Source organism: Carassius auratus, chromosome 7 (assembly GCF_003368295.1).
Source record: "Carassius auratus strain Wakin chromosome 7, ASM336829v1, whole genome shotgun sequence".
Classification (NCBI taxonomy): Eukaryota; Metazoa; Chordata; class Actinopteri; order Cypriniformes; family Cyprinidae; genus Carassius; species Carassius auratus.
Window position 1 is genome coordinate 4,017,716 of NC_039249.1, and position 26,892 is coordinate 4,044,607.

General features: G+C 35.7%; 2 protein-coding genes across 7 annotated transcripts in view; one reads left to right on the forward strand and one right to left on the reverse strand.

Annotated features, from left to right (window-relative positions):
- Positions 1 to 437: 437 nt before the first annotated feature.
- LOC113105276 (synaptic vesicle glycoprotein 2B-like) lies at positions 438 to 10,089 on the reverse strand. The gene is made up of 13 exons (XM_026266331.1): positions 9,977 to 10,089; positions 7,363 to 7,997; positions 5,515 to 5,695; positions 5,172 to 5,323; positions 4,792 to 4,925; positions 3,933 to 4,022; positions 3,671 to 3,784; positions 3,366 to 3,454; positions 1,806 to 1,970; positions 1,559 to 1,692; positions 1,244 to 1,447; positions 997 to 1,156; positions 438 to 827 (listed from the first exon to the last, which is right to left on the reverse strand). The coding sequence occupies exons 2-13, from the start codon at positions 7,820 to 7,822 to the stop codon at positions 644 to 646; spliced, it is 2,067 nt and encodes a 688-aa protein (XP_026122116.1). The 5' UTR covers positions 7,823 to 7,997; positions 9,977 to 10,089; the 3' UTR covers positions 438 to 643.
- A 5,779-nt stretch (positions 10,090 to 15,868) lies between these two features.
- LOC113105564 (A-kinase anchor protein 13-like) overlaps positions 15,869 to 26,892 on the forward strand; it is a 62,102-nt gene continuing 51,078 nt past the window's right edge. For 4 of the 6 annotated variants that reach the window (XM_026266700.1, XM_026266703.1, XM_026266706.1 and 1 more), the window contains exons 1-3: positions 15,869 to 16,014; positions 24,283 to 24,326; positions 26,549 to 26,705. In XM_026266700.1, coding sequence (XP_026122485.1) covers positions 24,294 to 24,326; positions 26,549 to 26,705 — 190 coding nt within the window. In that variant the 5' untranslated portion in view covers positions 15,869 to 16,014; positions 24,283 to 24,293. Of the gene's footprint in view, positions 16,015 to 17,085; positions 17,242 to 24,282; positions 24,327 to 26,548; positions 26,706 to 26,892 lie in introns of those variants that run through there. The other 2 variants (XM_026266701.1, XM_026266702.1) reach the window with 2 other exon arrangements.

Below are 26,892 nucleotides of genomic sequence, written 5' to 3' on the forward strand. Positions count from 1 at the left end.
GCTCAGATCTAATTCGTTTGTATAAATGTTGCAAATATATTTCCAAACCTTACTCAAAATATAGCCTCTGTGAACACTTTAAACAAATATGTGACCCTGGACCACAAAACCAGTCATGAGGGTCAATTTTGGAAATTGAGATTTATCACCTGACAGCTAATAAAAAATAAAAAAAAATAAATAAAAAAAAAAACGCTTTGCATTGATGTATGGTTTGCTGGGATCAGACAATTTTTGACAGAGATACAACTATTTGAAAATCTGGAATCTGAGGAAGCAAAAAAAATTTTTTTTAATTTGTCCAAATGAAGTTCTTAGCAATGCATATTACTCATCAAAAATTACGTTTTTATATATTTACAGAAGTAAATTTACAAAATATCTTAAAGGAACATGATCTTTACTTAATATCCTAATGATTTTTGGCATAAAAGAAAAATATATAATTTTGACCCATATACCCATGCTATTAATTTGTGCTCCAGGGTCACATATCTGCGCTATGACTTGTAATACTACAGTACAGTGGTTCTAGTATGACACCATATCAGCTTTACATCATTCAGCCCTTTTGCAGTCCAGCACGCGGTCATCCAGTGTCCTGCTGGACCAAACACAGAGGCCTTGAGGAGTTTGGCTTTTTTCACTGAAGAATGACCTCTCGTGTCTCAGGTAACTTAAACGCTAGCAGACCTCCGCACACTAGCGAAGAGAAGGACAGGATGATGGGGATGATCTTAGTGATGCCGATCACCTTGCCGAAGATGAACGTGCTGATGATAGCTCCCAGTTTACATGTGCCATTCAGCACACCGAAAGCTGTGGCTCTGAGGACGCAAACGATGGATGAGTGAGCACAGTGTGGAACGTTTCGAATGGGAGTGTAGTTTAACAAGTCAATGCCATTTTAATAAAGTTTTCAAAGGCTGTTTTTAAAGGCATCTACCTTGTATGAATTTTATTATGTATCGGAGATGTCTAATGGATCTTTTGTACCTTTTTGAGGTTGGATAGAGCTCTACTGTGACGACTTCAATGCCGTTCCAAGCTGCAGCACCGGCTGCGAAGAACAGGCACTGGAAGAAGACGACAGCCCACTGACTGAAGCACAGGAGCAGGAAGAACGTGCAACCAGCGGCGGCTAACATGGATCCCCCTGCAAACACACACACAATTCATTTGGATACTATAAACACATTGAAAGGTATCGACAGAGCCATAACAGTTTTGTGTGACCACTCACCTATAATTTTTAATCGTCCTATTTTATCCATTAACAGACCTGCTACGATGTTGCCCGGTATTACCGACAAACTCCCCAGGAAGCAGACTAGATAGATCAGGATGTCATTTTCCTCTTGGAAGTTTAGATGGCAGCCAATTTTGGGGTGTAGAAACGTTGTATTTTCCAGCTTACAGTTAATGAACTTGGAATCTTCCCACAGGTCTGCGAGAAACGCGCCGGTTAATGAAAGGAAACCCCAAATAATCATTCAGAAATCGAACGGGCTGAAGCTTAATGTATAATAGATGCACAAAAGATGTATGGATTGAGTACCAGTATTGTAGAAGACCGTGTCTTTAAGAGTGCAGTTCTCAAAGAAGGTGTCCGTTGATCTGATGTCCTCAAAATAACAGTTCTCAAAGAGTGATTCTTCAAACTTCACGTTTCTTATTTCTATGTCGATAAACCTGCATGCAAAGTTTGCAAAGTAATTTACCTGCAATAGTGCTTTATTCTATAAAACATCATTGATATCAAGACAGAGAGACGTGTAATGCTGTAAATGAATAAATAAATGTACCTGTCATGGATGTACTCCCCCTCCTTGTGGACCTGATTTTGCAGAGTGAAGTTGAAATGAAAGTGTTCCACTTTCTCACGATGAAAGGTCTTGACGTTGGACTCGTACTCTTCAAACTGGAGGTACTTGATCTGGTCAGGAAACCATGCTCCCAGGCCAAAATAGCTGTGTGGTGGAAGATGAATTAATGCTGTAGGTTGATTACTGTTAAAGGAGTCCCTTTGCTCTGTTTAAAACCTACAGAGATATCATTATTTACATGCTAGCGACTAAACATACTTCATACCAGCAATTTTAAAAAGACAAATCACAATGTCCCATTTTCACAAGACTGTGATGGCACGTTTAATGGTCATAAGTATTGTAAATCTTCAAAGGATTTTCTGAGATTTTTTTTAATGTACATTTATAACACTATATTTTGTATCATATCACCTTTGCATCAAATTACAAAAAAAAAATAGTTTATGTTTTTGTGAGGTTGTTTTTAATGCAATGTCTATGGGAGGAACAGTAAATTTGACTTTGTTCTCTCTTTTGACTGCTGTAATAATAAAAACTTCCTAATCATCGGGAAGAAGGAGGCGGGAACCGGCGGACAATCAAATGAAACTTTAATAATCACAAATAAACACAAAACAGCGCATCAGCCCCTCATGGACAACTGATGCGCACAAATAAAAAGCAAACATAACTAAAAGCCCAGGCCTGGTCCTCTCTCATCCTTCACTATCGTCGCTCCAGTTTTGTATCCTTCCATCTCCTCTGTGGGACTCGAGACCGGTGGTGGGTCGCAGGTGTAGCTTATCGCCAATCACTCCACCCGCCCCACTCGTCACAACTGCCTTTATCGGTCTCTATCTTTTTTTTTTTTTTTGGAAGTCATGAAAACACTATCGTGGAGTTTTTCTTTTGCTATTTGAGCAAATTGTAATGCTATATATATATATATATATATATATATATATATATATATATATATATATATATATATATATATATATATATATAAAAAATAAATAAAACCCTCCAAGATGGCAAATGAACCAAGAGAAATGGTGACTATAAATATAATTCATTAGTGTGTGCCATGTATAAGAAACAATTTTAACATACACAACAGTTAAAAATATTGGGGTGGGTAAACAGATGAAGACATTTATAATGTTACAAAAGGTTTCTGTTTCAAATAAATGCTCTTCTTTTAACTTTATTCTTCAAAGAATCCTGAACCCCTTTATACTGTACATCCTTAAGATAGCATAAAAACTAATAATTAAAAAGAAGAACATTTCTTGATTTGTGAAGGATCATGTGACACTGTAGCTGCTAAAAATCCAGAGCTATTGAAGAGATATATATATACTATTTTTCATTATGATTTTGTAATCATAATGATAATGATTCTGAGTTGAGTTTTTAATGCCTATTACCCTTATACTGCCTACAGCATGTAGAACATTTCAAAACAATGATTTATGAGGTTCTTTGACTGTCAGGATAGGCAAGGTACAAAGTAGACAGCGTGAAGCTCACTATATCTGCTACGAAGCTGCTCACCTGAAGGCCATCGTGAACCACACAATGGCAATGAACAACCCATGGAGTCTGAGATCTGGTGCGGCGAGTGACAGCATGTTCTTTATGACCTTTGGAGAACAAGGGAAACAAACACTGCATTTGCTTTAGCAAAATGAACATCTATCATCCAATATTTTTATTGCATCCTTCAATGCTTTTATTATCATCTGCCAAAAGTGTTAAAAACTGTAATTCTGATCTCAAAGAAAAGTAATGGTTGACCTCTCCTCAACAAGCCTCACATTTTAGCAATCATTCAGGTCTTTAGCTCAAATGGTGCTTACCTGTTTAACCAGGGTCATATGTCTGACCATGAATCTTTGGAAGGTAGTGCCAGTTTCACTCTGAATCTCTATGAACTCGTCATCCTGTGCATGAGGCATTTTGATCTGTGAAAACTGAAAGAGAGGGATTTATTTAATAGATTAGGCCATGTAAGCTGAGCTACATAACAGGATTGATCAGGTGTCACCGATTCAGTAAACTCATCACAGATACAGATATGAGCTGCTTTGCTGTTATTTAGTTTAAAATGGACATCTTTACTTGAAACACTCTCTCTGGCTCTCCTTTCGCTCTCCAGTTGGTGTCATGGACCTGCTTCAGGATCATCCAGGCCTCGTCGTGTCTTGCAGTCTGAAATTCACAACAACAACAACAAAAAGATTGAATTTTGTGTAGCACAGGGATTTTTACCAGGGTATGCACCCATTATAAGAACTAATTTTATACAAATAGAATATACTTTATGCCTTCAAAATATGCCAATTTGACAATAGGTACACTCTTAAAAATAAAGACTTCAAAAAGGTGTTTTTGCAAACAAGAACCATTTTTGGTTCCCCAAAGATTCTTTCAGTGAACAGTGCTTGAACCATTTTGAAGAACATTCAAATCCATGGATGTCCAAGGCTCTTCATTGGATTATCAATGTCAATAAAGATACTTTATTGTGTACAGTACATCATTTTATAACACTCAAAGTAGTGTATGGCAAAACAACAGCTAATAAAATGTACTTTAATATCTAACTATCTAATATTATATTTTATTTGCTCATTTATTTTATTAGACACTAATGGTGATGTGATCTTGAAACTGTTTTGTCTGTGCACTTTTTTATTATGCACTGCACTTTTGTATTATCATGGCATCTGAATAAAGATTTTCTCAAAGGACACTGTGCACAGTGTGTTTTACTCAGAATTATTAATTTGTCATGATGTTAATGTGTCACTCTATCAGTGGATATCATCAACTAAAATAAGTTTTATTACTTTTTTTATTATAACATTTTGGATTTTGAGAGGAAACAATCCAAAAAATATCTAAATCAAAATAAACTGATGTCAAATAGGATACAATCCTGTGTGCCCTACTAGGAAAGCCTGCACTATCATATTACCTCCAGGAGGAAACGGGGACTTTCTGGCATGAACACCAGCCCAGCGAGAGCAGCCACAGAGGGAAGGAAACAAACCAGCACAAACACCCTCCAGCTGTGGAACTGGAACTCTGTCCCCATACTGAAACCCCAGCCTGTGACAAAAAACAACCCAAACCCTCAGACACCTCAAAAGAAACATGACAAGTGGTTTCGGAAAGGTCCAACTACATCCAGACAGATTATAATAATATTTTGGATTTAAACACAATTTCTTTCTGCTACAAGGTCATTTAAATAGAATATAACCAGTTCTTTGCTCACTGCAATTCTTGTTTCAAGTGTGCTTTTACTTAAATGCCATTATTATTAGCAAGGAATTATGATTCATGATGAATGACCATAATGTGGGATGATTCCCCATGCGGTGAAGGAAGCGTACAGTCCTCCGAGCATCCAGAACAAACACAGCCAGCTGAGATGTTCTCCTCTCTTATCCATCTGCAGGAACTCAGCGTAGTACGTGTACACAATAGGGATTGAGCCACCGATCCTGCAGGAGATCACCAGAGACTGTGTCATGATCTCATTTCATTTTACCATAAAGCTAAGAGATTTCCTTATTGCTGAAATATATGGTACAGGAGTCTGCACAAACAACACTGAAAAAATAAACTAAATAGTATCAGTGACTGCAAAGTGTATATGCATGAATCTTTTCCTGCTGCTTTCAGAGAGACTCACCCAATTCCTGAGCAGAGTCTGAAGAAGATGAAGAAGCCGTAGCTCTGTGCGAAACAGGACAGGAAGGAGAAGATGCAGTTGATGGCCAGTGCATAGAGTAAACACTGTCGCCTGCCCAGTTTATCAGCCAGACCGCCCCACAGGACAGCACCGATCATCATCCCCACGTACACTATTAAACCTGAACACACAGAGCCACACAGTCAGCTACTGAAGAACAAGAACACAAAAATCATTACATTCATACTTCTGCAATATCTGAAACCAAACATCGAAAACAACAGTTTCCTTTTTTTTTTTTTCAATTCTGTCTCACAGAAGACAGAAAGTGATATTTATTTGGAATGATATGAGGATGAATAGGTGATGACTGAATTTCAATTTTGTGTGAAATATCACTTCTTGAGGTAGGCTATTGTATTTACTAGTTTGGACAAATCTGTGCTCTTCATCACAATGAATATATAAAGTGCTCCTATTATGGATTTTTGGAAATGACCTTTCATGCAGTGTGTAACACAGCTCTAAGTGAATGAAAAACATCCTGTAAAGTTTTAAATCTGAAAGTCCACCGTGTATAAAGTTATTTGTCTCTCAAAAGAAAGAGTCGAGTCTGAATAATTGAGAGTCATTTTTAAAACGAATCTCAAGCCGGTTCATGTTGACATCAGCATGAAACATTAGGATATTGCCCGCCCATTTGTTGGTCTGAATGAAAATGCAAATTCTTTCTTTGCCTCTAGATTCAGCTTTTGGAGCGGTAAAAATAGTGGTTTCCCCGGTAACGCTGTACACAAAGCAGCACTGCGCTCACAAACACTGCTTTATCAGGCCTTACAGGCATAATGAAATAAAAATGAGAACAATCAGACCAATCACAGAGGATTAGCGTTATGCAATGGAGGGATTTGAAAAAATTAATCGTTGAGTGAATCGTTTGGGAGTTGTTGAGCAAGTAAGGTAAAAATAAATGCATATTTTAAGACAGTGAAAGTGTTTTTTCGACCTTGCATGCGTGTCAACCTGTTGCTGGGGACTCCCAAAACTAAAATATGAACCTTTCATTAACCATTATGGGGCACTTCATAAAGAATCTGAATGTTACACACCCTGTCTCTAACTCTACTTGCCTTTATCAATGGTCTGCTACTCTCTCTCTCTCTTTCACACACATACACACACACACACACACGTACACACACACAGTCTCAAATGGCTAATTAGAGAATGGGATAAGTGATTATCAGGCACGTGGCAGGGATTGTGAACCTCCCTGTGGATTACACACAGTAGTAGACAGCAGACTACTTTCATCCCGGATTGAAACGTTTCCTGCTTCTCTCTTACTCTTACTATGGCACGTGATCAAAGAAACATTCTCATTTGTACAGTAGTGGAAGATATATTTCAGGGTGTACATGGGATCTGACATTTGCTCTATGAAAAATATAGTAAAAACAGTAATATTACAAAATATTATCACAATTAAAAATGACTGCTTTCTATTTTCCTGTGATGCAAAGCTGAATTGTAATCTAACATGCTGATTTAGTGCTTAAGAAATATTCCTTCCTATTATTAAATGTTCAAAATAGTTGTGCTGCATAATATTTTTTGGATTTCTTCGATGTATGGAAAGTAAAAATAACAAAGAAAAAAGACAGCATTTATTTGAAATTTCTATTCACTATTGGAATATATTTTCAGTTTTCTATTTTAATATTTTAAAATGTAATTTATTGCACTGATTATTACTCCAGTCTAATTCTTCAGTTGGGCTTTCCTACAAACAAATACTCATCAAACTGATATTGTCTGTTTAGAAATAAGGCTGACTCCTTTACTCACCCAGCATGCCCTTGTCAGCATTCGACAGGCACATGTCCTTCTCAGCACTGGGCAGGGCGAAACTCACTACGAAGCACTCCACCCCATCAGCCATCAGGGACAGACCCAGCACCGTGAAGAGGGTCCACTGGAAGCGGCCGTGACCGCAGTCTTCCATGATGGACTCGTATTGATCAGGCAACGTTTCCTCCTCCACCTCAGCTGCCATCCTGGTCTTCATGCGGGCCTCCCTCCGGGCGGCTCTCCGTGCCTCCTTGATCTCGTCCGGATGAGGGATGCCCTGGTACTCGCCCTCGTACATCTGATCCTCGTCATCATGCCCCTCGGTGACATCACTAGCAGCATCTTCTTCCTCCTGAGGAGGGTAGTCAGTCTGATAGGGGTAAGTGTACTCTCCTCCTCCATATGTGGGATATGTTTCTCCCTGCTGGTTTATATTGTTTTGGTAAGGGTCATCCATTTTGGATCGAATTTGTTCCAAAACAGCTAAATTAGCATAATCCACAGAAATCTCTGAGTCTTTGGAGATAGTTCCAAATCCAAAAAGGTCTTAAAATATTAATTGCACCTGATTTAAGTTAAGGCCAATGAGTTAGTTCCCTTTGGTTGGTTCTACACAAGGCCACATGCTGCACCTGAAAGAAAATGAACATTAGAAAGATAGGTTAATCAGTCTTACTAAGGAAAGATTATAGATTTAACTTTACGTGAGCGAAAACCTGGCTGTGAAACACAGATGTGCAGTCCATTCAGTGGGATGCTATAGAAAAAAAACAGACCTCTTTAAAAGCCCCCTAGTTACCCAGGCTAAGCCATTTGATCTGAACACACCAGAGATGAGACAGCCTGCTCACGACAATACAAAGTATTTCATATTTAACACTTACTTGTGTATTTGTAATATACTGATGAATGACTGGCATGACTGGAAACAAAATGTTGCAGCTTTTATGCTTTTTAGCTTTTATTCATGTGTGTCTGTTTAGCAATGAATAAAGATGCTGACAATATCAAAAAGTCTAAGTAATATAAAGACAGACTGCTTTTCTTGTGCCCTGACATGTGCTGTATTTTCTCCCGTTTTGCAAGTGAGAGCTGTGATTTAATCCATTTTAAAAACAGATTAATTTTATTTATTCCCAGAAGGCCAGATTAAATTCAGAGAGTGATGAACATGTCTCTGGATAAAATAATCAAATGTGTGTAGCATAATAGAATAGAAATAGAATAAGTCCTGGAGCAAAACGGATAGATATTGAATTGGTGTGTGGGGGAAAAATGTTTTTCAAGCCATTCATCCCTGTGCACACTGACAGTTGTCCCTTGCCCAAACATTAAAAACAGTAGAAAAGAGATTACTGAGAGAACACATTTACTTTCACTGAGTATCCCGTCTCGACCCGGTCATCATGATCTGGCGGCCCCAGATGGGAGTCACGTAACTTTAGACTTTTGTACTGTGACAAAATAAACTAAAATAAACCTAGCAAATGCATGCAGTTAGGTCTGTAGGAACTGTTATGTGATTAGATCACGACATTTATCCGTTTACAATGTTCTGCATACTGAACTGGTATACACATACATGTCCTTTCACATTATTAAAATGACTGTGAGTAGACGACATGAAATTAAACAAAAAATTGTTTTTTATTGAATTATAAATAATAATCATGAAAATAAAGAAAACTCTTAGAATGAGAAGGTGTGTCCAAACTTTTGGTCTGTACAGTATATGTATATATATATCCATATAAATATTAATTCATTTGTGACATCCTCTCGGTCAGGTGATATATCCTTATATGGCTGAAAGTGCACATGGTGTGGGCGGGTCTTTAGTGATGTCACAGGGAGGAGACTGTAGTTAATAGAGGGCAAGTCTGAAGGGCAAGTTTGCTTAAGCATGTCACCTATAGCCTCATGGCAGTCACCTTTAACCCTGTAACAACATACTTCATTCAGATATATTTGGCATTTTAATTGTTTGTTGTCATTATCTGACATTGTTTATTAAAATCTTTGAAAGATTTTTTTTTTTAATTGGTGAACTGGAAAATTTTATATGATAAATTAGTTATATAATATTTTCTTATATATGCAGTTTTTTGAATGCTTATTTGATGTACCTGCTACAGATTCAGCTGTGCGAGGGTCTTTGATTTTAAAGAAAAAAGTATTATTATAAATTCGTATATCAGGCTGCAGTTTGCTTTAAAGCTAAATGTAAAAAAAACACACTTAACATCTTTTAATAGCTATTTTCATTGGAGGACAAGACAGGACCAAAAATGTCAATGGCTAAAAGTCAATAAACAATCTGTTGTACACAATGACAGGCAACGTGTCATGAGCCTTTTCCATCAGCTTTATAGATCTGCAAAATACAAGCATGCAACACTTTCAAAGTATGATTCTAATCTCTGCTTATGGTTTCCATTGTTGTGATCCACACGGATGTAGTCAAATACTGTGATCTGTCATTTGCACGACTTCAAACATGTAATGTTGAATGTGAAGCATTCACATCACTAAATACAGGCATGATTTAAAAGAAATGGTTCTGAAAGTAATTTTATAGCCTTAAAGTTAAAATTAAATTAAATGAACTTACCAGAATTGGTATTCCTTTATGTGTTATGGTATTTGATATGAATTTTAAAAATCCAAAGGAAAATCCTGGCAGGGTTTCAGAAGGCAAGCCCTACATGTCACCTTAACAGGAGGCTGTTGGGAGACCAGAGGATTATGGGTCGACCGGCTCATCCAGATGAACTCTCCCTACACTTGATGCTGCCCAAACAAATGGTAGAGTCCAGTTTGAAGAACACATGAAACCACACTAGTCCAAAGCGGATGCTATTGCATGTTTTGGGGAGCGGAATACTGTTAGAATCATGTATGTACATTAATGATTTTAGCGCACATGCTTATGATGCATTAATGCTAAATATCAGTTGAGAAGTTATTAAGTGAGAAAAGAGGACCCTTTAAAAACATTTGACTAGATAAAACACAGATTGTTTTATTTTTATTTTTTTTATTAACATACTGTATAATGTTCCTTCATGACATACAGAAGGATGCTGACATCACTTCCTTCTCAGGCTGACATCAGCGGCAGAGTATGGCTTAACTAGAAGCTGAAGTAAAATGCCCATTTCCGGTGATGCTCAGAGCTAGTTTGTACATCATGGTCCGGGACAGTATATGGAGGGTAGATTTCTTGCACACAGTAAAGCTGCCTAATCCCACAGTCAGTAATTCTGCTGCAAAGAGGATTAGCACCAAACCAACAGAACCATTGGCTATTTTTAGATCATATTCCTTGTGCTTTCTCTGCTTGCTCCGCCTCTTTACCTTTCCCTCCCACCAGTTCATCTAAACTTCCTATGGGCAGTTGATCTACTGTAAGACCAGCTTCACTTCCACAAATCCATGGTTTAAAAACAGTTATTCTCAAACCTCGTCAAATGGCAGACCACATAATATGTTGTGTCGTGACCAATTAATCCGAAATTTTGCTAAAACTGCTGTTTGTTTTGTTTTCGTGTCATTGGCTATAATCAAACTGCAATTTTTAGTTAAAGAACCTGCAGGAGCCAATTTAACTTACGTGTTAAAAGTTCCACTGTTAATCGTATTATAATTTAATTACATTTTTGAATCACAGGTATTAAAATCAAAAGTTAAAGTTCCACAAAAACTGAAGCTCGTTTCTCCATCTCAATTTTTTTTATGTATGTATGTATTTTGCTTTGGTGTCTTTATGTACTTCTTTTATCGATTCTTGATCCTTGTAGATTTTTTCCCCCTCACTGTTGTTATTTTTTACGTGAGCGTAATTATTTTTATTTATGTTGAATATTCTTATTATATATGGTTGATGTGCCTTGTCGGATTGTTCTCCGTCTTAAAATTTCCACTATTAAACCATATTATAATTCAATTTAAATTATTTTATTTTTTTAATCACAGGGATTTGAAATTGCATTATTAATCCACATTATAATTTTGTTAAAATTTGTTTATTTTTATTTTCCCTATTAATTTAATTTTTGAATTACATGTATTAAAATTTCTACTAAAGTCTAAAACTGTTTTCATCTTAAAACATGTATTTTTTTATTTGCAATAATAATTAAAAGTGTTAATCCACTATTATTCTGTATTATAATTTAATTAAAATTAATTTAATTAATTTCAAATGTTTCCTATTAATTTCATTTAATATTTAATTTAAATTTCATTTTTCTTCCATTTAATCTAGGAAAGCTTCAGGCCCAGACAGTGTTTCACTTGCCTGTCGAAAAGTCTGTGCTGACCAACTTGCCCCCATCTTCACACAGATCTTTAACAGATCACTGGAGCTGTGTGAAGTTCCCTGCTGCTTCAAACGCTCCACCATCATCCCAAAAAAGTCCAAAATCACTTGACATAATGACTACAGACCAGTTGCTGTCACATCTGTGATCATGAAGTCACTTGAGCGTCTGGTCCTGGCTTACCTGAAGGACATCACTGGACCCTTGCTGGATCCTCTTCAGTGCCTACTGAGCAAACAGGTCTGTGGATGACATGTCAACATGGGACTGCATTACATCCTGCAACACCTCGACAGACCTGGGAATTACGGGAATCATGCCTGACCTTCTCAGACAAACTGTCACAGCTTTCTGTGCCCACCTCCATCTGTCAGTGGATCACCAGCTTCCTGACAGACAGACAGCAGCTAGTGAAGGCTGAGCAAACTCACATCCCTCAGGGTTGTGTTCCTCTACATCAATGACTGCACTTCAAAGAACCCCTCTGTCAAGCTCCTGAAGTTTGCAGATGACACTATAGTCATCGGCCTCATCAAGGACACAGGTGAGTCCTCTGCACAATCCTCTGACTTTGCTGCAGCCTGGAATTGAACTGTTGGTTTCGTCTGGTCAGAGGAGAACTGGCCCCCCGATGGAGCTGGTTTCTCCCAAGGTTTTTTCTCCATCCTGTCACCGAAGGAGTTTTGGTTCCTTGCCGCTGTCGCCTCTGGCTTGCTTAGTTGGGGACACTTCATTTACTACACTACTTTGTAATAAAGCTCTTCTGATTCTGAATAATGAACTAGGATCAGCTGCCTGTAAATGATAATGTAAGTAAGTAAGGGAAAATATCTTCCATTTAATCACTGTTTGTGTTGGTGTCATACTCGGTCAGTATTCCTCTGTCGATCTTGTTTTCCAATCAAAACCATGGAAACTGATTGGCGCGTGACCGCGTTTCCAGTCACCTGACTGACAGACGTGTGCGAGCCTCAAGTGATGAACCCAAGTAGGCTACTTGATTTCTCTAGATAATGCTTGCTTAATGATAAATAATTACAGTTGTGTTAAATTTGAGATTGAGATTAAACTGACTGACATTTTTATTTTGAAGGCGTATCTGTTCCTCGGAGACATTATTAAGCTTTTTGAAATTGACTTCATACGCTTTATATGCTACACAGTGAAAGAGAAAGTCGCCATCTAGTGTTTCTCTGCGGAAAGACAGGAAAGCAATGGAACGTTACCTTATTATTTATTAAATATTTTTCAGTTTACTACCTATCGTTTTAAATACTTATATTACAATATATTACATATATAAATATTTATATATTAAACAGCCCAACAGATTTTTTTTAACACTGATAATATTTCTTTAGAAGCAAATCAGTATATTAGAATGACACTGAAGACTGGAGTAATGATGCTGAAAATTCATTAAAATAAGTAACATTTAAAAAATATATTCAAATAATAAAATAAAAAATAGTTATTTTAAACTGTAACAATTTTTCACAGTATTACTATTTTTACCTTTTTGAGCAAAGATGCCTTGGTTAGAATAAGAGACTTTCTTCTAAAACTAAAGATTTTACCAACCCCAAACATTTGAATAGTAATGTAACAATATAATAATGGAATGAAATAATGGAATAAATTAATTAACAAAAATAATGTACGCACCTTTAAAGAACATTTTCAAATGAGAGGAAAATAACAAAATATTGATATTGACCAGAAAGAAATGACAATAACAACAACGACAACAACAACGTGAAACAACATGACATGTTTTACACACAAAACAGACTCAGATCTATAAAACAATAATAATAATATTTCAATATTATTCAATATTAGCTATCGTTAATTATATAAGTATTAGTGAGTGAAGGAAACAAAATGTCACTTTTTCCTAAAAAGGATACTCTACAACTAAATCTTCACCAGTAGAAATATTTAAATGCATAATAAAGTGGAAAACACAACTAACAACCATGAAACTTCCCAACTCTGCATGAATCAACTCTGCCAGCCCACCCTGCCACCGCTACTTTCCTCCTCCAGCAAGTCCTTCAGTGTACAAAACAGCTTTTGTGACAGGACAAAGCTGGCAATGTACTTCATTGTGCCAAGCTTGTTTCCCATCTCTCTTCATTGCTGGCAGACTGGGAGCGACGGACTGCAGACGGGATATTGAAATTCACTTCACGTTTCCCCCTGCTCTGGCTATTGCAAATGCACTGAAGTGCAGTTCAGAGTGACACAGAGAGAAGAGTCTTTTCTTTCAGTGTTTCCTTATTTATCTAACAGCAGAACTCTGCTGGGGGGAGAGAAGGGTCGCCGGGGCTTTCTGAACACACATCGAGGATCATGGAGCTCATTATTCAGAGACCCCTGAACTTTTATTGACTATATGCACAGAAGCAATGCCATATAAATGCAAATAGTATGTTTTGGAAATGTTGTTTGTTTTTAAAGGGTTAATAGTGTCAGACGTAAGCACTTTTGACTGTTTCACATTAAACTTTTAATCTAGACTCTCATTGTTTTAGTGCAAGATATCTTGGATATGTTTTGATAAACATTTTTGGACCCTGGATATAATGACCCTTTTTTGGGGACACTGCTGATAGCTGTATATTTGAATGTGTGAAAATAAATTTATACTGTTTTTTTAAACATATTACTAAGTAATTTAAAAAATAAAATAAATATAAAATAATTTAGCTTTTACATTGTCATTTTTCTAAAATATTTGTTTTTAATTAAAAGTTGCATTCAAAGTAAAAAAAATATAAAATAATTAAAAGTTCAAAAACTACATGAGATTCAGTTTTATTTTTCCACAGAAAAAAAGTCAAGATTTTTTTTTTAATAAGAAAAGCAGAAGGATATATAATATTACAAAAAAAATAATGTTTTGGTTACACATCGCAATATGTCACAGAAATCTGAAATGTAAAAAAAAAGTCCCACATTAGGGCAATTCATCCTATATATATATATATATATATATATATATATATATATATATATATATATATATATATATATATATATATATATATATATATATATATATATATATATATATATATATATATATATACATATATGTATATATATATATATGTATATATATATATATATATATATACATATATGTATATATATATATATATATATATATACGTATATATATATACATATATATATATATATATATATATACATATATATATATATATATACATATATATATATATATATATACATATATATATATATATATATATACATATATATATATATATACATATATATATATATATATATATATACATATATATATATATATATACATATATATATATATATATATATATACATATATATATATATATATATATATATATATACATATATACGTATATATATATATACATATATACATATATATATATATATATATATATATATATATATATATATTTATGGGGGAGCTACAAACAAAAAACCCACATTAGGCCGTGCCCCACTTTAGAGCAATTCACCCTAATTAGAAAATGAATTAATGTATTGATTTCTGACTGGAAAGGATAATTAAATAATTACATTTAGAATTTAAATTTTATTTTAATAATATCTTAAGGGCACCCTTTAACTTCGACAGTAGTCTATTGATGAAATGCACCGAAATGCAGCCTATTTATTTATCGCCAGGAGGCGGAGCAGCAAACTAAAACAACTTCTGATGACAAATCCTATTAAAAACATTCAGCTGTTAACATCCTCAAACTAAAAAGTATATTGTGATTGGATAAGGCTAAATAATCAAAAACATGATACTAATTTACCAGTATTAGAAACCTAAGTTATTATCCAAATCGCTGCTGACGCACCGATGTCTCCTGATACCTGATACTTTTCTAATCGCTGATCGAAACGGGCCAATCACAGTCGATTGTGGTTACAAAATAAAGTATCTTGTGTGATAATTTCATAGAGATTACTAGAGCGGATTTTTGTTTGACTGTCAGGTGCCATTCCTTATAAATAATAAAAACAATTGATTATGCTTTCCAGTGTATAAACGTCTGTAGTAAGGAAAAAACGACCTAAGATTTCAATGCGTCTCGATGGTGGATTCGGTTGTCTGGGCCACCGGTTTTTTTTTTTTTGGTCATTTGCGTTTGACTCCCACTGGTTGAAGTTCACAGGTTAATATGCTTCCTCAGAAAGGATCATGAAACGTGGATTTCATCGGACCTGTTTCCAGTTTATTTGCATCCTGATGCGTCCTAAAGACAAGATACAGAGGTAGACTTATTTTTTTTAGGAGGTAAGAGGTTTATTTCATGCATACTTGGAGAAATATAAAGGCTTTTGTTTAGTTATACTTTCTGGATTCATCCGACATGTATTATTATGGACGTGCTTTTAACAAGGCAAACATCAAAACAGGTTTTATATTTCCCCATGTTTACTGTCAGGCGGCTTATCAGTTTTTTAATAAGGAAATTGAATTTGACTCAAAAGTCAAGTCAGCAGGTGCACAAAGCCTAGCGTTTTAATCAGTGAGTGCTCATACAAAACATATATATATAAAAATTGCAGATTGATGATTTTTCAAAATATTTTTTTTCTTTGTATTTAATTCGTACTTTTATCTTTAAGGACCTAAAACTGAGGAGATTTTTAAATCCACAATAAAATACCAATAGTTTTTTAAAGCTGTTATATCTAAGCTGTAAATTTCAAGTTATTAAGTTCATTTACATTCATTATCAGTGACTTCAGCCACTGTCTTCATAATTCACATGTATTCTTGTAAAAAGTTTAATCAGGTTTTCTTTTGCGTTTTATTCTTATTTGCATCTTATTATGCATCTTAACCGAGCTATATATGAAACATAGGCTTACATCTAGATGGAAGTTTCTTTGTTTATTTATTTATTTACTTGGCTCATGTATTGCGATTTCAAATGAAAATGAATTGCTTTAATTGAAAGTCAAACCACTAATGCGAAAACTCTTCCTTGAAGCTTAGTTTCTCAATCTCTGGTGGACTGACCAATCGATTTCTATTATTGATTAATTATGTGTGTTGTTTTTAGTGTTTCTTGCCAGGGTTTCCTCCTTCAGTTATTAAAATGTGATGTTAGTAAGGCAATACAGGTAAATGTTGACACATAAATAGGTTACCGTTCCCTGAGGGAGTAAAACAGCAGGACCAAACAGCAAAAAACAGCAGGTTTTGAGAGCATCAGGTAGGAGAACATTAACTAGACAGGCATCAGGCCTCTGTTACTCAAGTGCTCATGGAAACAGATACCTGAGCCACAGCCTCCTCGTCCTCCCCCACCAATGACATCACACAGCTCTTATCTGCTGCCAAACACAAAGCCGCATTTAGCTGGCAGTAATCAACGCTGTGACCTGACCTGTCATGCTCTGGAGATGCATGAAGATTCAGGTGTGCTTTTTGGTTCATTTGAGTGACGTAATATGCTGAAATAATGGATCTATGAGCTCTGTTGGACTCCGCTTGGAGTACTTGAGATCTGAGGTAAGATGTCGTCTGAGGAGTTTGTTAAAATGTGAGGAGAAATGCATGTGAAATTTATGTGTAAAAAAAAAAACCTGTGGTGCAAATTTAGCGATTTGATTGGCAGCAGACTGTTAATTTGGAGTATCTTTTAAAGGTGCGTTTGAGTAGTTTAAATGTGTTTCAAGTTTAAAGTTACATCATAGAGTCATATGTCACATGAAGTGCAAAGCTGTACCAGCTGTAAAGCTGTCAAGAGTGAACCACAAGATGGAACATTATTCATTACTGTCCAAATGTTTGGGGTCGGTATGATTTTTTCGATGTCTTTCTGGTCAAGTGGTCATATGATGTGATTTCACGTTTTCCTTTCTCTTTGGAGTGTTACTAGCTGTTGGTGAATAGATAAGACCCCTAAAGTTGCAAAGAGTAAAGTCTAAAAACCGAAGAGATATTCTTTATAAAAGTTAAGATTAATCTACATCCTCCTAAAACGCCTCATTTTAACACGCCTACACGTCTACGTCACGTTCATGTTGGAAGATTTGCATAACACCACCCAAATGTTCACACAAAGAAAGGTGTAACTTTTATTCTGGCTGTTGTGACATCATGTTGTGTAGACACTGTGTGTTTTTGTTGTGAAAGTGAAGCTATCTTTGTTTCGGCCTTCTAAAAGAAGACACAACTGGAAATAAGTGGTTAAGTTTATTTACAGCACTGTTCCAGAACAGTTCAACCCAAATATTCAGATCTTATGCAGCGCATTTTTACGGAGGGCAAGGTCTGTTTCCAGGGAGAGTACCCTACAATGCCGGTGTACTGACAAATAAAGCTGACTCACAGTCTGTAAGTACGTTTTCATATTTTAGAATTTGCCACTGATGGTGAGCAGTGTAGAGTAGCAGTTGTTGTTTGTCATTTTGTCTTATCACAAATGCTGACATCGTTTTATGTTTATGCGGCGCAATACGCATTTGCAACATGTAAAAAGTCAGTGTAAGTCATTATAATCCGTAATTATGTTCCCACTGGATGCAAACAAATGATTCGTTTGTAATGAGTTTTATTGTTTTTGTCCGGTCGTGCCGGGTGACGTCATCCCAGTATGGTGAGGTGTGTAACATTTCCGTCGCACACTTGAGGCATTCGGCCAATCACAGTGCACTGGATAGCTGGCCAATCAGAGCGCACCTCGCTTTTCAGAACGATGAGCTTTGTAAAAGTCGCCGCATTTCAGAAAGGCAGCGCTTAGAGGAGAAACGATAATGTACAGTATGTGGAAAATAATGTGTTTATTGAAACTTAAACCACATAAACACATTGCATTACACCAAATACACCAATATTATTATTTTTTTTTTAACAATGTCACATGACCCATTTAAGTATCTTTATTGGATTCTATGTTCCTGTGAAGAATCTTTTAAAATATTTGTGAAAGCTTTCCTTTGCACAAAAGGTTCTTTGTAGTGGACAGGGGGTCTTTAGATTTTTACAATGTTCTTCACACTAAGAAAGAACATGGTTCTAGGAACTGTTTGCTGAAAGGTTCTTTTGGGTGCTGAAAATACTGTTCTTCATGTCTGGGACCATGAGCTTGTCTGTTAGGTTAAAAACAAATAAAGATTTGCTCAAAGATTGAGGGCAGCCTCTAAAAGGTATATGTGTTGTCTGATAAGGCAGGCTATAGTATTGTTTCTGAGTTGAATCATGTGCTGAATAATGAATTGTACATTTATCCTCTTATCAGTGCCCAAGTCCCAAGATTTTATCAAATGAGACTAAAAGACACAGTGCTTCAGGCTGGCCTAGAATAGAATAAGGCATCAAAATTCCAGGAATCATATATTTCTTTCTCTCTGTCTATTGTGAAATCTTTTATTTTGTTATGTGAGATTGTAAAATCTGGTGATCTGCGTGGTAGAAATTGTGAAAAAACATGCTGTGATGCAAGATAATTTTTCAAACTTTGTCTGACAATAAAGTTTGTACATGCATAGTTTTTTTTATGGCATCCCTGCAAAAACTCCCTTTTGGAACCTTTATTTTTAAAGGTGAAGGCTGCATTTATTTGATAAAAAATTCGTAAATATCTTAAAATCGGGTTGGACACTTAAGACGACTGGAGTAATGATGCAGAACATGTAGCTTTGCATCACATGAATGAATTGCATAAAATAAAATAAAAATAATAAAAAATTTATATATAATATAAATTTATATATATACAGAATTTTTTTTTATTATTATTTTTATTTTATTTTATGCAATTCATTCATGTGATGCAAAGCTACATGTTCTGCATCATTACTCCAGTCTTCTTAAGTGTCCAACCCGATTTTAAGATATTTACGAATTACATTTCTATAAAAAATAGAAACATTTGAATAGAAGTGTTTGAGGAATAAAAGTGCTGCTTGTCTTGGCAGGTAAAGATCTTGATTAAACAGATGATTTCCGTGTTTGTGCACACCTGGCAAATAAAGCGAATTCTGATTATTAATGGGTATGTTGATAAATATGCTGCGGTTTTCCAGATGTAACGTTTATCTCATGGTCTTGGATAGAACAGTGGCCCTCATGCTTAGAAGTGTCAGTCATTGTTGCTATGGAAATTCAAACAAACCAAGTAGTTAAACATCAAGCTCCACCTCTACACCGTTTCAGCTGTGACCCTCCCCCAAAAACAAACTCACACACAAATATAGTCACTCACTCAAGCGTTGCAATGTGACTCTCTGGAGAACTACATTCAAACCGTTACGAATTCACCACAGCTTTTGAACTGCAGTAGATCAGGAACCACTTCAAAAGGTGCATTGATCAGAAGGTGTGGTCTTTTCAGGTCAGCGTAATAAAACAAGCTTCGTGTCTCAAATGACATTTAATAACACTCAGTTTCCACACCCAGAAGGACAATTTATAAAACTGAATTTTTAATAATTCAGGTTAATTGTTGACATTATATTGCACTTAATGTTATTCATAACAAATCTTGATACTCATGTCAATGGACTACAATTTCTGTTTTTATTTCTTCTTAGTGCCTTCCAGCTTAGCTGTAACCAAAGTGTTTATGCAGGGTTATCTAGCGGAGTCTTTTCTCACATGTAAAAATGAAGTAGGCTCAGTATTGTCATGATCAGGTGTCAGCGAGGGAAACCAGTATCAGATGTCACTATTGAGTGTTGCTGTTCCATGTGTTTGAACAACGTCACACCACAACAAAAACAGTGGTATTTATCTGATGCTGTGCAATTTTCAATATAGTACAGTCACGTTTTTGCTCACACATTCGGCAAGCGACTGCATTGAATTTGGTCATATGCTGTATGTTTCAGTGCTTCCTTAGCAATTCTGAATAATGCCTGAAACCCACAAAATACTGCCCTACCCATAATCTAAACCTGTTTATGTGGCTATTTGTGGTATGGCCAACTTAGAAGAATTACTTACTTCACTAGAACAGATTTTGAAAAATTTTGCACTTGCTCACCAATGGAACATCACAATAATCCACAAGACATCTTGTGAAACCAAAAGCTGTGTGCTTGTAAGAAACAATTTGATCATTATGATGTTTTTATTTTAAACCATTGCTTCGATCCACAAGTCTATCTCTATATAGTTTTTTTTCCTGTGAAAACGTACTATTTTCAGAATCAGGATAGAAATATGCACCATCTACAAGCAAATCAACAGTCCAAAACAGTTTGAAACAAAAAAAGCTGAGGACCAAGCGGTGGACTTGTTCTGCTTATGGATGCTTAAAACACCTTTTATAAAGGATTTGTTTCTTACAAACACACAGCTTTTCACTTCAAGATGTCAGTGGATGGACTGGAGTCGTGTGGATTGCTGTAATGTTTTTATCAGCTGTTTGGATGTGATGCAATGCAAAATTTTTCAAAATTTGCTCTGATGAAAACAAACTCATTCATATCTTGTATAGCCCTATATTGATTGGGATGTTTAATATGGAAATAGATTTTAATATAGGGTTTGTTATATTGCTTGGGGGCAAAAAAGATTAAAAACCAAAACAATAGCAGCTGCTACTTGAGCAATATTTTAGACTTCCACTTATTAAATCTTCACACCTGAGGCACTAATGCAGCGCTGATTATTTCTTCCCTATTAAGGCTAGCACATGCCATTGCGTGTTTAAAACATTGACTGTGCTGCCAGGCAAAAGTCCATAGGAAATTGCACTATGCTGATCACTGAGGTTTACCTAAGCCAAAGCCCTCATAATCCTCTTGGGCTTCCATTCAGAGACTTGACACATAATAATTATCTCCTAATTCAGATAAGCTGCCCTGATTATTAGGTCAGATTGAATTATTATAATTTGTAATTTCCCAGATGCATGTAATTCAAAAAGGCCTTAAAGACATTAATTGCAGGGTCCCCATTGATCATCATGCGATGGATGCCTTGCTTGAGGGTCAAACATGCTGGTAGATTTTTTTTGTAATTCTCTAGTGCTCAAGCATGAGATTTAACGCCAATCTTTTTGTTTTGAATTACAATTTTAATTATTTTCTATTTTAAAATATAGTTTATTCCTACGATGCAAAGCATTACTCCAGTCTCAAGTGTCACATGATCCTTCAGAAACCATTCTAATATGCTGATTTGCTACTAAAGAAACTTTTCTCATTATTATCAATGTTGAAAATAATTAAGAATTAATGTTCTGCTTTGTCCAGTAGAACATTATGAAAGGAACCTAGAAAAGCCACACCTCAAGGTGGGAAGCCATGTTTCTCCTTTGATGTAGATGAACTCATGCATCACCAAGTTTTTACAGTATAAACTTGTGTATATATCATCTTACAGCAGGTGAATTGAATTGAAATGTTAGACAACTTAAAGGCAGTCAATGGTCATTACTGCATTCAGGCTCAGCCAGGTGTTTCGCTCTCATTCTGTATAGATAAGAATGGTGTATTTTACCATGCATGAAGTTAATATTTTCATAAATATGTATGGTTAGTGACACCCATTGTCTTGATTTTAAGTAAAATATCTACTTAGACTTAAAGCAAGATGCATTTAGTTTAGAAGCAAAACTAAGAAATGTGGTCCTAAATTAAATTTCTTGTGCATTGGCAAATTATTATTTTTTCTTGTTTTTAGGATAAACCTTACAAAAATGTGTTAGATTTATGATTACAAAAACTAAACACATGTGCAAGATGTTGTAAAGGTTTATTTTTGGAAAACCAAACTTATAGTTACACAATTATGCCTCTCAAGTAAAGTGCTGATATGCTTTCTCTACGAAAACAAGAGAAGTATGTTGAAAACAAAGTAATTTACATTGCAAAAGCAGGTATTAAAGGTAAAATGTGAAGATTGTGTGGAAAGGGAAGGTAGATCGAGTGCAGGAGAATATGATTAGGATGGATATTATTAGCTGTCTCTTTTTATCCTTTCACCTTAAATATAGCAGCACTGTTTTACATTTACAGTGAGTCATTTAGCAGACACTTTTATCCAAAGTTACTTACAAATGAGGACAATAAAAGCAGTCAAAACTAACAAAAGAGCAACAATATATAAGTGCAAATCACAAGTCTTGGTTAGCCTAGCACAGTACAGGCAGCTATATATATATATATATATATATATAAACAGGCCTGTGTCTGTAAGATATGCTAAGATGCGAGCAGCTATCGTTGGATCATCAGGATGGAATGAGGGTTAGAGGCAAGTGTCATCAGCATAGCAGTGATGTGAAAAGCCATGTTTCTGAATGACAGAACCTAGTGATACCATGACGACAGAGAAGAGAAGTGGTCCAAGAACTGAGCCCTGAGGCACCCCAGTAGCTGTCTGAGAGGTAAGACTCAAACCACTGGCATGCGGTTCCTGAGATGCCATTTTCCAATAGGATTGACAGGAGAATCTGGTGGTTCACCATATCAAAAGCAGCATACAGAACCAGCGAAATAAGTACAGAAGATTTGGAAGCCTTCAACAACTGCGAGCAAGGCTGTCTTTGTCAAATATCTACTTCTGAAGCCAGATTGCTTGCTGTCCAAGAGGTTGTTCTGTATGAGAAAGGCAGAGACTTGGTTGAACACAACCCATTCAAGTGCTTTAGCAATGAAAGGTACAAGGGAAGTTCTGTAGTTCTCTAAAAGAGTTGGGTTAAGAGTGGGTTTCTTAAAAAGTGGGGTTATAAGTGCCTGTTTAAACGTTGAGGGAAAAACACCAGTATGAAGGGATGAATTAACGATGTGAGTGCATTTGTGAGAAATGGCTTGAAGGAAATGAGTTGGAATAGGATCAAGTGGACAAGTAGTAGGATGACTGGAAAGGATGAGTTTAGAGACCTCTGCCTCATAGAGTGAAGAGAAGGATGAAAACGAGTGTATGTTTGTTGGCAAGATTTTTAACCAATGAAGGAATGAACGGCCGATGGATTGCATGTTAGACTGTATGATAATGAAAGAATTTGTTTAGTCTATATGAAGCTGCTTAAAAAGACATTCTATATGAAGAAAATTAAGCCCAAACTTTTAGGACCAAGGTTCAGTTTAATTTATTGTGACTTTATTTTCATGTAAATTAAGGACACTTCCATACTAACTTATGATTAACGTAATGCATCAGGATGTTTTTGTAATTCAAAATGATTCATTATAGTTTTGTCCTGTCTCTCTTATTTTTTGGAGTAAAATATGACCAGGACATAATTTTATCATGTTTCTTAAGATTTACGCATGAGCTTGATACATTTAAATGCATTACTTTTCTGCTAATTACAGGCCTGTGAATTAACAGTGTGTTTTAGTGTGTCATGCACTCACTGAGACTGAAGGTGTGAGTCACACTCATGAATATCTTTTAGGCCTGAAGTGCTGTTTATCAAACAGCAGTTATATTGTCAGTAGATGTGCTAATTTGAATTGGTTCAACAGTTGCTGAGGCTATTTTCATGCTCAAACATATCGAGTTATAAACCTTTTATAATTGGGCTGAAAGCAGCATCAGTAATCTAGTTGATCTGATTTGCATTGACATACTGTTTTTTTTTTGTCTTCTCAGTGTCCAGAGTCATGAAACTTAGTCCTTGTCAAGCCCCATTATATGTAAGTATCCTCAATGCTTATTTTGCATTTCTCTTTATTTGCTCAGTCAAATCTTTTATGGATGCAGATGCATTATTATTATTATTATTATTAGTAGTAGTAGTAGTAGTAGTAGTATTATAACTAGACAGAATTGTGTGTGTTTAAAGGGTTAGTTAAACCAAATTGAAAATTCTGTCATTACTCACCCTCATGTTGTACCAAACCTGTAAGAAGTATGTTCATTTTTGGAAAACAAATTAAGATATTTTGATGAAATCTGAGAGCTCTCAAACCCTCCATAGACAGCAAGGATGCCTTATGGTACGATTGACAGATACAATGTAAGAAATCAAGATGCTTAAACAAATAGAGCAAACAGATCAATTAACAGGTGTCTTACTTATAGTTGTCTCTGCACATAAAGCTGAACTAGAAGAAAGTATTTTAACACATACATTTTCTGCAATAATATGAGCAGAACACAGTTAAAAACCATTTGGCTTTGCCAGTTGGTAACGGGGACCCCTGATTGAATGCTTCCTAGGGAATATGGCTAATCTAAATCCCGAAGGGGAATATGACTGTCAGCGCCTTACAAGAACAGAAATTGAGTCAAGCAGTGGGAAGGATGTATGACCGGTATTGTGTTACTATCACAAGAAGCCCATCTGATGTACGGCGTACAGTCAACAAAGAGAAGGGATTTTCCCTCCACTGCTTTGAAATCTGACGAGGGTTCAAAGACACTTATCTTTGTGTAAATTTCTGTAATTAACCGCTGAAACGATATTAGATTATCCAAAGGACTGAGATGAATGGATACAATGGTGATAGTGATAGAGGACGGATTAGGATGGTTTTGAGCACAGATGTATGTGTGACACCCCTTATTGTGTTTTTATTCCCATAGACATCTTTCTTCTCCTGAAATTATTTCAGGTGTCAGTATGCAGCTCGGATTTCTTACATTTTATCTGATTGTCAATTGCACCATATAGGACAACCTCCACCGAAACTCAAATATCCTTTCTGTTACTCTATTAAAGGACTTTGCCATGAACCAGTGGTTCTTTCTAGCACTGTAAGGTCAGCAAAGAAGGTAAAAAAGCTGTTAAGATCGGCACAGTCGTTTCTGCATTGTTTAACCATGAAAAAGTGTTACAGTGGTGCTTTTTACAGTATTTCTTCTAAGTCACCATTAAATCCCAATGGCACTTTTGTGGCATTTTTTGTGTTTTATCCTTAGATTTAATCTTTGAAAGAAGTCTCTTATGCTAACCAGGGCTGTATTCATGTGACCAAAAATACAGTAAAAACAGTAATATTATTATTATTATTAATATTATTACAATTTAAAACAACTGTTTTCCATTTAAATATATTTTAAGATGGAATTTATTTCTGTGATGCGAAGCTATCATAACTCTCAGTCTTCTAAATCGTTCTAATATGATGGTTTGCATGCGCAAGAAACATGTATTAAATTATTATCAGGGTTGAAAATCGCTGAGCTGCCTAATATTTTTTGTAGAAACTGTGATCCTTTTTCATTTTTCCAATTTAATTTTTTTCTTTTTTCATAATTCCATTGTACTATTTAAATAAGAAATACATTTAGATTCTAATTAGAACCTTTATTTTAAGAATGCACTACTGTTTATAAGTCACAGTATAAATTCATAAAGGCTTTTGCAGTGGTTCCACTGGCCACTGAGCAAAACTGTGAACATGTTGTTTGACTATTATTTATATATAGTTTTTTTTTTTTTTCTGAGTTAATTTGTGAAAGTGTGACAGGAGGAGGGGAGCTTCTCATGTAGAACATCAGGGTGTATGCTGTTAAATTCTCACTGATATCTGTGCTAATCTGTGCAGACCAACACGAGTGTGATATCCTGTTGTAACCACAAAGTTATCGTTCATTGCGTTTGACTCTTTGTGTTCGAGTTCTTGGGTTTAAAATATAAGAAAGGTTCCATTTAAAAGCAGAGAAAGTATACTTTTTGTTAACCTTTCACATTCATCAAGTGCCTCTGTGTAATAAATCATGTAGAAATGATTCATGTGTTTTCAAACCGTGGATTAATGGTCAAGTTTGCTGAAAATATAGAATATGAACATTGCATTCAACAGGTGGAAGCTTGGACCATTTTGTTTGTGCTTTCGCCCAATAATAATACATTCAATTCTTATTCAGAAACACAATTTTGTTTCTCACAATTCTCTCTTTCCTGTGTCAGGGCAAGTGTGTGCTAACAGTTCAGCTGTGTGATGAGGCGCTCGGTGAAGGAGAACAGGGGGAGGTGCAGTTCTTCCTGTTGTTCACTGGCTCTGCTCAGAGACATCTCACCAGCACACTGAAGGTCAACCATGCCACCCTTCAGGCTGTGTGTCCAGGTGAGTGCATTACTGGGCCCTTAGATCTGTGACGTTATAACCACCTGCATCCTAACCATGACCTCTCAACCTCATGAGGGAACTGTCGGGGTAAAAAAAGATATCCTATAATTTTTTTTCACTGCATTTCAAACACATTGATCAGCATCAGAGAACCACTGAAATGCAAATGTGTTGTCGAATTATT

Coding starts and splice junctions, on each gene's coding strand:
- LOC113105276 (XM_026266331.1), bottom strand. CDS start 7,822: ATGGATGACCCTTACCAAAACAATATAAACCAGCAGGGAGAAACATAT. Junction 4,926..5,171: donor GGGAATCATCCCACATTATG/GTCATTCATCAT, acceptor TTTTTGTCACAG/GCTGGGGTTTCAGTATGGGG. Junction 3,455..3,670: donor ATATGACCCTGGTTAAACAG/GTAAGCACCATT, acceptor TGTTCTCCAAAG/GTCATAAAGAACATGCTGTC.